The 12,244-nt window shown below is 36.9% G+C and overlaps 2 protein-coding genes across 2 annotated transcripts; one reads left to right on the forward strand and one right to left on the reverse strand.

Annotated features, from left to right (window-relative positions):
• Nucleotides 1-6,652: 6,652 nt before the first annotated feature.
• Nucleotides 6,653-7,546, reverse strand: LOC137724745 (uncharacterized). Its single transcript, XM_068463455.1, has one exon. It carries the CDS (start codon nucleotides 7,544-7,546, stop codon nucleotides 6,653-6,655), a length of 894 nt encoding a protein of 297 aa, XP_068319556.1.
• A 3,538-nt stretch (nucleotides 7,547-11,084) lies between these two features.
• On the forward strand, nucleotides 11,085-11,967 carry LOC137721987 (ethylene-response factor C3-like). The gene has a single exon (XM_068461002.1). The coding sequence runs from the start codon at nucleotides 11,182-11,184 to the stop codon at nucleotides 11,941-11,943; it is 762 nt and encodes a 253-aa protein (XP_068317103.1). The 5' UTR covers nucleotides 11,085-11,181; the 3' UTR covers nucleotides 11,944-11,967.
• Nucleotides 11,968-12,244: the final 277 nt, after the last annotated feature.

The raw sequence follows: 12,244 nt of genomic DNA on the forward strand, positions 1-12,244 counted from the left end.
TTGATTAATTTCTTTCTTGTTCAAATCATGTCTTACGCAAGTGTCACTTATAAGACTGGAGATACATGCATTTGCTCGTTTTAATAACAAAATCACACGAGGGATAATCATGATTTATTTTATACAACCACCATAAAATGAAATTAGGGTTTTCTTAATCCAAATACTTTAAAGTTTCACTTAATCCGAATACTTTTAAGGTTTCGTAGTCTAACATTCTTGATCAGAAACTCCTTCATAAAACACAATCTTATCGCACGTTCTAAATGTCTCTTATCGTATGATTCATGCACCCAACGAAGAACTTCGATCCAAATACACCATATGTGCCCCAAAAATATGGTGGTGATTATAACAATATTAGTCACATCTACTAACACAAGTTGAAAAGTTGGCCGCCGCCCGATACCCCATATGGATTTATTTTGGACCACACTAAACTGAAACTACAAACGATTTTTTTAATTTGTGTTTAGTTTTATTTGTTTTTTAGCTAAATCGTATTTAAGAAAGAATAACGTGCCGACAGTGAAACTTTAACAAAAAAAAAATATGTTCGGGGATTTGACACATAACGTTTGATTCGGTAGCTTACGATGAGCAAGTGGATGTTATTATATTCACAGGTTGGGATTTAAGGGATCTAATTATATATTACAATAATCATAACATAAAGAAATGTAGTCATCATAGCCCAATTCAACTGTCACAATATTATAATAATCATAATATAAAATCCAACTGTTTATTTTTTATTTTTTATTTTTTTATGAGTGAAATCTACTATCATTACTCTTAAAAAAAAAAAAAAAAAAACTATAACTTTAAATTAATTGGGTAAAGTACAAAAAAATAGCTCAACAATTAGGTCACAACAGTTTCATACCTCATCTTTTAAAATTGACAATGTCGTACCGCATCTTAAGAATTTGTGACAATGTCATACATCCGTCAATTTTTCTGTTAAGTGCTGACGTGGCAAGAAACAGAGACCACTCACTAATCCAGCTGGATTAAAAAATAATTAAATATATTTTTAATAATTAAATATTAAAAAATAAGAATAAAAAATATATATATATATCTTTTAATTTTTTTTTCTTCTTCTTCCTTCTTCCTTCTTCTGGGTTGCAGTTTGGGTTTTTTTTTTTCCTTCTCCTCCTCCTCTTCTTCCTTTTCGCCTTCTTCTTCTTCCTCTTCCGCAGGCGGGCCAGGAGGGGGGTTGAGTGGATGGGTTTTCTTCTTCCTCTTCCTCTTCCTCCTTCTTCTTTTTCTCCTTCTTCTTCTTCTTCCTTCTTCTGGTGTTTTTTTTTTTTTTTTTTTTTTTTTTTTTTTTGTGTGTTGCAATTTCCATTTTTTTTCCTCCTCCTCTTCTTCCTTCTTCTTCTTCTTCTTCTTCTTCGGTTCTTCCTCCTTCTCCTGGGGGGGGGGGGGAGCGAGCCGGTGGGGTTGGGTTTTCAATTTTTTTTTTTTTTTTTTTTTTTGTTGCATTAAAGATTAAGCAGAAGAAGATGAAGATGGGGAAGAGAGAGGGGGAGGGAAGGGACGACTAAGGTTGTTATTTTTTATTTTTACTTTTATTTATTATTTTAATATTTAAAAAATATTAAATATTTTTTTAATTTTTAATAATTTTTTAATAGAAAGTGGTTCCAGTCTCTTGCCACGTTAGCACTTAACAGAAAAACTAACAGAAAAATTGACGGAGGTATGACATTGTCACAAATTCGTAAGATGCGGTATGACATTGTCAATTTTAAAAGATGAGGTATGAAACTGTCGTGACCTCAATAGTTGAGGTAATTTTTTGTACTTTACCCTAATTAATCTAATGTTGGTCAACACGTGACGTCACCAATTTCATGTATATCTAACATACCCTGCCTTCGAGATATATGCAAAGCACAACTCACAATACAACAGAGTAGTGATTTTTCGTACACTTTATGGTTGCATCTAACCTTCTTGTTAGACTGCCTACATACCCTTAACAGGGATCACGCCATTCGTAGTTCACCATTCGTCAAACTCTAATTTATCACCTTACCATGCACGCAAGTATGCCATTCCCACACATATGCTTTCCAATTCATCCATCATATAAATCACTATGTTTCAACGTGATATTGCAATTCACATCATGTATCATATCAAAGAACTGAAGAAGCACAATACCATTCTTTAGCCATATTAATTAACTAATTTGACCGAAATAATAACAATTATATACATACCTTCTAAATTCATACTTTATGAAATCATAATCGAATCACTGGAAATTCCGAATGAGTTACCCAGACGTTTAACAGCTTTTCTAATTCAGTTCACAAGATTCTCAAAACCATTGTTCACAAATACACTAAAAGCTAAGACTAGAGTGACACAGTTCAGTCAAGCTTACATCTCCAAAGAATGGGATTTTAGACCACTCAACGAAATCCAATAACATCGGGTTCCGGACCACTAAACGGAGCCAAATTAAAATATAATCGCCTATCAAATGTACCAAGTACAACTAATCCTCATCACCCCTAGAATGCGTATGGTCCCCCATCGCGGATATATCAAGCATGATCACCCCTAAATACGTATGGTCCCCCATCGCGAATATACCAAGCAGGACTACATCCTAACTTTAGGTAACGATCACCCATCACGGATATACCAAGCTTGATCACTCCTAGAATGCGTATGGTCCTCCATCGCGAATATACTAGGCAGAACCATAGGCATAGTCTAATAACGTAGGCAGTGATCACTCATCGTGGATATACCAAAGATGATCACCCCTAACAGTCCCCCATCGTGGATATACCAAGTAGAACTGTATCCTATAACTTTAGGTAGTGATCACACATCACAGATATACCAAACATGATCACTCCTAGAATGTGTATGGTCCTCCATCGCAAATATACCAATGTGGACCATATACATAGTATAATCGTGCAGGCGATGATCACCCATCGCGGATATACCAAGTATGATCACCCTTGAAATATGTATGGTCACCCATCGCAGATATACCAAGTAGGACCCTCTAAGTACCACTGCAAATTGGTGTAATCAGTTCAGCACACAATCTTCTCCTACCTCAATCCCTATGATTTACAATGTAGGTGCCTACACTATCAACTTCTCATGAACAATAACTATCCAATCATACAAGCATAAAAGTTCTGCATAATACTTATAAAAAGATTCTAGGTTCACATCATCATAAAAACAATCATACACATCATACCGATCATACAAATCAAACCACATTTCATAAACGTTTCCAAACTACAGTCGAATCACAATTAATAAACATAGATCGATGGCTAAAAATACAAAATAACAATTCAATAGAAATCACATTTAATGAACAAGTATAACTCAATATGGCGCCACTAGGACATAAATCGAGACACACGTCAACCAAGGAAGACACGTCAACACAATGAGCCCACAAGCTCCCTAAGTTCTCATGCAACAACACTCTAAGATAAACGACATGCTAGAATAACTCGGTCTAGTTGACTAAAAAGTCAACCGTTGATCAAGATCGAGAGTAGGGTCTACAACCCTAGAAATCTAAACTGGAAGATCCACCTATCAGATTTCTGATCCATAACTTGCCAAAGTCCTTATGCTTCTAGAATAACATACTAAAATTTCATTGAGATCCAACGGTCGGATCTCCATCAATCACGAAATCAAGAGTCAGTCGACATTTGGTTTTACAAACTTAGAAATCCAATTTGGGAAGATTCGTACGTTGGATTCCCGATCCATAAATTCTTAATATCCTCAAATATTATGTACAATTACGAATTTAAGTTTGGCGCCAATCCAACGGTTGAATCGTCAATTCATATAATGTCCAAGTGGCGGTCCATATCAAAACTATGGTCATATGATGAGTTTTCATCAATCGAACGTCACATATGGAATCAAGGTATCTAAATTAGTCTAGGAAGGGCAGGTAGGGTCTCGCCTCATATGCCATTGCAACTTGCTGGAAAATTCAACTATTTCCAAAAATTACCAAATTTCACAGAAATGAAGATCTCAATAAGTAAAGCAAGTTTTATACCTGTGGCCAAGTTCAATTTGGCCGGGAAAAGCCCCAGTTTCCCTCGAACTCGTCGGAAACCCTAGAAATTGGTGGCTTCGATCCATCACTTCCGGTGCTCTGCCGCCCCTATAGTTGTTTGGGCTTTCTTCTAGGCCTCAAGAAGAGTGTTTTGGTGGTGATGGTGGTCGACGTAGCTTTCACGATCGGTGGATTTCGATTGTGGCACCCCCGAAACTGACGGTTTTGTTCTTCACGATATGGGGCGAAAACCCCAACAATCTTAGGTGTAAACTAAAGAGAGGATGATGGTGATTGATTTCCAGGTGGTGACGAGCCTTGGATTGCCAGAAAAACACCAAAATTGACATCGGAACTCACAAATTTTTGTCGGGTTCGCGGGTCCATTTATGACCTGGCCTGCTAGGCCATTTTTTTTTTTTTTTAAAGAAACTTATAACGTCCATAACGTTTCCTTTCTCGTCCCGATTCACGAACGGCCTTCGCCTATTCGCTCGTGGGGTCAAGCCCAATTAAAAAATATATATTAAGAGTGACCCTCGAAGGTCTACGGATTTAATTATTTTCAAAAATTCAAACTTTGTAATTAAGTTATTAAAATCTAAAATTAATTTAAATTCACGAAAATACCATAAAATCCCGCGAATATGAAATACGTAGATTACAATAGTGAAATCCAGGAACGGGATTTCACAGTAGTACTAAGTGACCCCTCAAAATTCTAAGGAATTTTTATTTGAACCCATATAACCTCTTTTTACACCCAGCTTACTCTTTGCACCCATATTATTTTTAATTAAACTATTAATATCTCTTTAAACTCAAATTTACTACCTAAACTACCCTTACCAACCCAATTCAATATATAAATTTATCTTTACACCCATTTTAAAATAAAAAATCAAAATCAAAGCATTCTCTCCTCAGACCTTATCTCCTCCCAACAGTTGTTTTTTATAGAGTTTCCATCATCCATCATCCTCTACAGCATTGCTCTTGGTAAATTCTAGGTTGCTTTGCGCCAACTATATAGATTTTCAATATTTTCATTAAGAAATAACTGCAGGCAATCAAATAATTCATTTCTAGGGAAACGTATACTTGACATCTGATGGTAATGGTATGAAGTAATCTGTAGTGCCATGAAACAAAATAATAGGAGGTAGGACAGAAGCAGCATTTCTAACATTCTGGTCTTGAATCATGTGTTCTGGAGAAAAAAGTTGCAAAGATTGTTCTTCTTCCATTATGTTGTGAGAGGTTTTGAAGTATAAGAGAATATGTATGGTCAACATTTAAGAGACCAAGAAGCATGTACCCTAAAAAGATTAAATCATATAAATACCTCGACAGTGGAATTGATCCACTAAGTTAATCAAATTGTACCTGTTTGAAATTAGAAAACTCAGAAGCAACAAAAATACACGAGAAGCAATTCGAAGGAAGATAGAAAATCCAGCTGAGAGCTTTATTTGGTGAGAAAACTTCTTGTTTATTTGTAATTGATATTGTCATTTTTGGTGTAAGAGAAAGAAGCATGTACATAAACATAAAAATTGTATTGCTCATCATTTTTTTAATAACATGATATGTACGGTGCTATCAGTTTTTGTTAGGGTTTGATTATTGGGTGTGCGTTTATTGATAAACCTTATTTTATGGGAACTGTTATTAGCACTTAAAAAATCTCTCGCTCCTCACAAATATATTTTTCTTTCTAATTATAAAAAGTTTAGAGTGCTAAATGAGATTTTTGGCGTGCTAATAACAATTTCTTATTTTTATTTATTAATCGTATCTTGTACTTGATGGTAATTATGCAATAGGATTATATTGACATTTCATATATAAAGTTTAAATTGAGAGCAAAAAGAAGTTATATGGATTTAAGTAAAAATTTTCAAATTCTAATTTGAATACCTCCCGTTAATATTTTTTGTATTATTTTATTTTCATGGATATCACCGGCAACAGAAGTTAGAATTAACGACCTTTTAACGACTCAAGAAGTTGTTTGACTAAAATATGTTAAAAGAAGTAGAAACCCAGTCGAAATAAAATATCACCATGCACAACGAAGCATTGTAAGACATGAACATCCGTGCATGAAATGCAGCAAGTCAAAAGTCAATTGACCGACCGAGTCCATATAAAATTCTCCACTTATGGTATTTGAATAAATATGTAAAAGATAAATTATCTATATTTAACTATTGTCGAGGAGTTTTTATCGCTACAAGAAACGTAAATCATTTGGTTCATTACTTTATGCGTTATAATAAAGATGGGTTAAAAAGATAGTATGCCTTACTATAAGTTATATTGAACAAAAACAAAAATTTATGTGTTAACTATGTGTTAACAATACGTAGCCGTGTTACAATATACTTAAAATTACTTGAGTGCACATGATACAAAACCACAGATCTGTAAAAAATTTAAGAATCGAATTTTAAAGTGTCGGTAATCTTAGGCATTATTGGTCTGTAACTTTAATTACCAACACCATTTTTTTTTTTTGGAAGCTGGGGAATTCATTACCCGGGCAAAGATGCCAATCAATACAAAGAGAGCCTACACGGAGGCAAGCAAACAACAAGGCAAAGAAAAACTATGGACAGTAAAGGGATCGCACATCTCCACACACCACTGCGACGCCAACAAGTCTTCCACCATGTTGGTTGATCTTGGGATCCAAGACCAGCGACAGTCCTGAAAAGACTCCCCTAACCATTTAGCTTTCACTAGGGAAAGGTAGGCCTCCCATATGCCAATCTCAAAAGAATTCGAAAGAGGGCAAACAGATTCATAGGAATTAGATTCCACAAATACCTTTCGAAGCCCCAAAGCTAAATCAAATTCACAACCTTTAAGGATAGCCACTGCTTCCGCAGCACCCGCACTCGAAGCCCTGATGGCATGCCGGATTGCAGCAACAAAAAAGCCATTGACATCCCCCAGAACAATTCCCACAAACCTGGAGCACGTCGGCTCATACCAACTGGCATCAACATTAATTTTTGTGAACATCGTGGGAGGAAGAGACCACCTGAACTCACGAACAGCCACCGCTCCATGTTCTGGGAACACTGAGTTCTTTCTCACAGCTTCGAAAAAAGATCCAGCCGAGTTGGAGATAGCACATATGACCTGTGTGGGATTGATTTGACTATTATTGTACAAAAGATTGCATATGCCTTTCCAAATGTGCCAACAAGTAAAGGCAACATACAAAAGAAGGGCCACTCTATCACCAGTAGAACCGCCATGCGCATTTGAAAAAGAGAGTACCCACTCCACCCAGCTCGAAACCTCACTCCTATCAATTTTGAGGTTAAGAGTTCCACCAAACCATATGGGTTCCACCCAGGGACATATTAACAATAAGTGTTTGATCGATTCATCCTGGTTGTGGCATATCGGGCAAGTCGAATTAGGGTTTGAACGCCTTTTGAACAATTCATCCATTGTCGGAAGAGCCCAATAGAGGGTTTTCCACATGAAACTTTGGATCTTTGCCGGCATTTTAAGCTTCCAGATAACCTTCCAAATCCGACTCGGGATAACATGGGATGAAGAGGGACGATAACACCTGGGGGCTGAGTCGAGCTTGCTCCCTGTGGTACCCGATCTTCACTGAGTACTGCCCATTCTTGGTCTCCGCCCAAATAAGCTTGTCAATACTCGTGTAATCAAACCACATAACAGACAAAGTTATATAAAAATGTTTCCACTTTAGATTATTTATGAAGTTAATGATGTCGAATTACTTTGAAGTTATTTATGTTAGATTATTTTGAAGTTATTTATGGCATCTTATATGCATATTTAGTTAAACTTATAGGGGGCGTTTGTTTGCCCTCATTAACTCGGACTGGACTGGACTGGACTAGCTATTAGTCCAATACTGTGTTTGTTCCATGCTGGGACTAACATTAATGAGACTAAAGGGGACTAGCATGGACAAAACCCTTCACTAAGAGGTCTTAGTGAGACCCCCCAATAACCATGGGACTAGCTAAGACTATCCTCTATTTCTCGTCCTTGTCATGCTCAACGACCACTCCCGACAGACTCCTCGTCATCGCTGGTCACCTAGATCAATCATTAACTTCCCGACTCTCTTTCAGATCCATTTCACAACCAACTTTCATATAAAATATACCAAATTGAAGCTGGGAGTGACAAGATTACGATTTTACTTGAATCGAGGCCAAAATGTGGTCGAATGTGGCCGGAAAATGGCCTGGAAGTCTCTGCCTGTTTGGGCTTCTTCAAATCCATGACAAATTCGAGCATGCAAAGCTAAGATCTCGATCCAGGGATGGTGATGAATTTTTTGGCGGTGCTAACTTCATCCAATTTAATGAGGGTTGGCCAAAAAACACATCTAGAAACCTGCAACTCGTCTGGAAAATTGGAGCCGTGAGGTTCCGTTCAAACAACGCATAGCTAAAAGGGAGGGAGGACAGAGAAATAGTGACTGGAATCAATAAGGAGTTTGACCAGGAATGAGAAAGAGACATGAATTGAGAGGTCTGAGAGGAAAAAAAAAGGGAGAAGGTGGGACGATGAGAGAAGAGGAAAAGAGTGGGACGGAAATGGTAGGAAAAGATGGAGAAAAAGATAAGATCATAATAAAATATTAATAATTTATATATTAAATAAAATAATATTAGAATTTGTTATTATCCGGCTTCTTAGTCCAATACTGCACCAAACGCTTCACTAAGTTAGTCCAGTTTAGTCTAGTCTAAGTCAGTCCAGCTTAGTCATTGAAGTTAATCCAGTCCGAGATACTCTGGCGCAACAAACGCCCCCATAGGGTTTTATTTATGGAGGTGGATTGTTTGCCCTTTCATTTTCATACTCTCTTCATGCCCTCCTGTGATGTGTGGTCACGGTTAAGTCACGTTAACATTTTTTATTAATTTTTTTATAGAAATAATAAAACAAAAAGTAATAGGAATATAAAATGTTAACGTGACTTAACTGTGGTCACACAAACAAGAAGGCATGGGGAGAGTATAAAAATGAGAGGGCAGACAATTCACCTCTTTTATTATTTATTTATTGGACAATACTTAGGCATTGACTGTTCAGTACCACAAGTATACTGGCTATGACTTGTCCCACTAACAAAGATACACGTGTATAATTTACATATATTAAAATTATCAGCTATTCTTGCAACCAAACATCTCTCCTCTCTGACCTCAACGATGGGGAAACACAGACCCCTTCTATACCACTTTCATGTCCTTCCCCATCAGAAGCCAGGTTTCGATCCTTCCTCTCTGTTGCCCATTTGCACCATCCATCTCTTAACAACCTCTATGGCTATAGATCTCAGTACTACTTATTAATTTTTCCTTCACAAGCAATAAGGTATATTTCCAGATCAAGGATGGAGGCTACGAGGTCTCCGGCGAAGGGAGAAAAATGCTCGATCGACGGTGGGGATGGGTTTTCCTGTCTCTATGTTTGTGGGGTTAAGAATGGAATTTATGAAAGAGAATTGGAGATGAGATTGGGGTGGGGACGACAGAGATGAGGATGGTAGTGGATCCACGGGGGAGGGGATTTGGTTGGAATGGTGGTCGGAGGAGGGGTTTGCAGGATGAGATTGACGGAAATAGGTGCGGACACGGGGCCTGGGAAGAAGCAAGGAAGAAGTTGAGTGTTTGGTTATGGGTTTAAGATAAGCGGGGTGTTTGGTTAACAAGACAACGAGTGTTTGGCGAGAGTGTAAATGACAAGTGTTTTATTATTGCTGGACCATGTCATTAGGTTAGTGTTTTGGGTACTAAACAGTCAGTACCCAAGTATTATCCTTATTTATTTATTTATTTTAATAAACGATAGCGTTAGTGTGTTAACTTATTAGTTATTAAGAAAAGAAGAGATCGGTGGTGGTCAACTCCGTACCAGAATGTAAAAACATAATTGATTCCTGCTACTGCAATAAAGCGTGCTATAAATTTACGGTACTCAAAAACCAAGTTTTGAGAGAAGGCAAATTCAGATAATAAAAATACCATCAATGTTTCCTCCTAAAGCTTTTTAAATACTTAAATGATGTCGATGGATCTTACATGTATTCATATTTTGATTCCTTACACAAAACCCAATTTAGTGGTATATAATTCGTCCATACATCTGAAGTCCTATGTTTGAATCTTCTTTTTCGTAGTTTAATGAATTTAATGTAAATTACCTATCATTTGAAAAAAAAAAAAAAACAAAGTACAAAAAAAAAAAAAAAAAAAAAAAAAAAAACAACAACCTACGCCCATGGTTTTAGGGGTAGTAGGAGGAGCAGAAATTGCTTAGAAATGATAAGGCGCAACAAGCATTCAAGATTTTAAATACATAAAAAAACGCTTTTAATTATTTGAATTATACAAGTCTACAACAAAAAATCAATAATGGAACTAATCATGTCCTCTTTTTTATATAATGGATGACTAATAATTGGTGTTAGATTCTCTCCTATTTTTTTATTTTTTTTTCTAAATGGAAGGAGAAAAATCCAGAGCCCTAATAATTTCGTTAACCCTTATAATGTTTGTTGTTCGTTTAGCCGACTGGCCCCCATGGCCAGCTGCGCCACTCCACAACTAAATTCCTTAGATATGAAACAAACTGTTTATTTAATTCGTTATGCAAACCGACCCGATTACAAATATGGATTACCATGATGCCACGGCAACATCACAATCATATAATTATATGTAATTTGTTAATTTACGTCAGACCCCGCCGCCGGGCCTTATTTGACCCACGTGCCTAAAAGTACGGTCCTTGTTATAAACAAAGAACACATACTTCTCTAGATTTTGGTGGACAATCCTAAAACATCCTCCTTGACCATAACTGGTAGCTTTCATAGCTTAATTTAATCATCTACATTATCTAATATCTGCCCTTGTAATCTTATGGGGTGTCTTTAGTTCAAAATTCAAAAACCTTCTTATTTTTCTTCATGTATATATAGGACCTTGGCCTATTTGGTACCATAACAAAGAAACACCCACACCCTCAAGAAAAAGAAGGAACAAAAAGAAACCACAAATTTAGACACCCTTTCAATCCCAACCCACATGGAAATGGAGTTTGCTTTCTTCCAATTTTCAAGTCCTTCAGATTTCTCATCGGATTCCTCATTCGGTTCACTAGACTCATTTTCATGGGATGATGAATCACTACAACTTCCTTTCAATAGCCATGAGTTGATGAATTTTTCACCGTTTAGCATCAACGACTCCCAAGACACGTTGCTGCACGATGTGGTGGCCAGAAGCGCAAAACAGACATTTGTTGCACAGAACGAGGCGAACAACTTCAATAGGGTTAAAGAAGAGGAGGTGACTTCAGCCAACAACCAAACCCTAGAAGAAAAATCCACAAAGGAGAAGGCTTATAGAGGGGTGAGGAGAAGGCCTTGGGGAAAATATGCTGCTGAAATAAGAGACTCAACAAGGAATGGAATTCGGGTTTGGCTCGGCACATTCGATAGCCCTGAGGCTGCTGCTTTAGCTTATGACCAAGCTGCATTTGCGCTGAGGGGTTCTTTGGCTGTGCTTAATTTTCCAGCACAAGTTGTCCAAGAGTCTCTTCAAGAAATCAAGTATAGACACGATGAAGCGTGCTCACCTGTCATCGCACTTAAGAGGAGGCACTCCATGAAAAGAAAGTCGATGCACAAAAAGTGTAATAAACTAGTTAGCCAATGCACGGATCAAAGAAAAGTAAATGAGGTTTTGCCACAAAATGTGATGGTATTAGAGGATTTGGGCGTTGAGTATTTGGAAGAACTTTTGGACATAAGCTCCAGTGGAAGTAATAACTGGTGTCCGCAGTAAAAAAGAATCATAATATTTATCTTTCAGATATCTTTTTTTTTTTTTTTTTTAATTAATTATTATGTTAATTTTCTTTCCTTCACTTTTGACCTTCTCTTTCTTTCCTCGTTAGTTTGACCTTTGGATCAAAGGTTCTAGTTAAGCGTTGAGGGGTCACGACTCACGATGCGGTTTAGATCCACGGCCTTAGAGAATTCTGTTAACTAATTCCCTCTTCTTTGTAAAGTTGAAAGAGGCGTACTGTACAACATGTGGATTAAAATAATTTTCTGTCTCAATTATTGCAGTCTAAAATATTACA

Source organism: Pyrus communis, chromosome 2 (genome assembly GCF_963583255.1).
Source record: "Pyrus communis chromosome 2, drPyrComm1.1, whole genome shotgun sequence".
NCBI lineage: Eukaryota > Viridiplantae > Streptophyta > Magnoliopsida > Rosales > Rosaceae > Pyrus > Pyrus communis.

Excerpts from the sequence above, each read along its gene's own strand:
- LOC137721987 (XM_068461002.1), top strand. The coding sequence starts at position 11,182 with ATGGAAATGGAGTTTGCTTTCTTCCAATTTTCAAGTCCTTCAGATTTC.
- LOC137724745 (XM_068463455.1), bottom strand. The coding sequence starts at position 7,546 with ATGGATGAATTGTTCAAAAGGCGTTCAAACCCTAATTCGACTTGCCCG.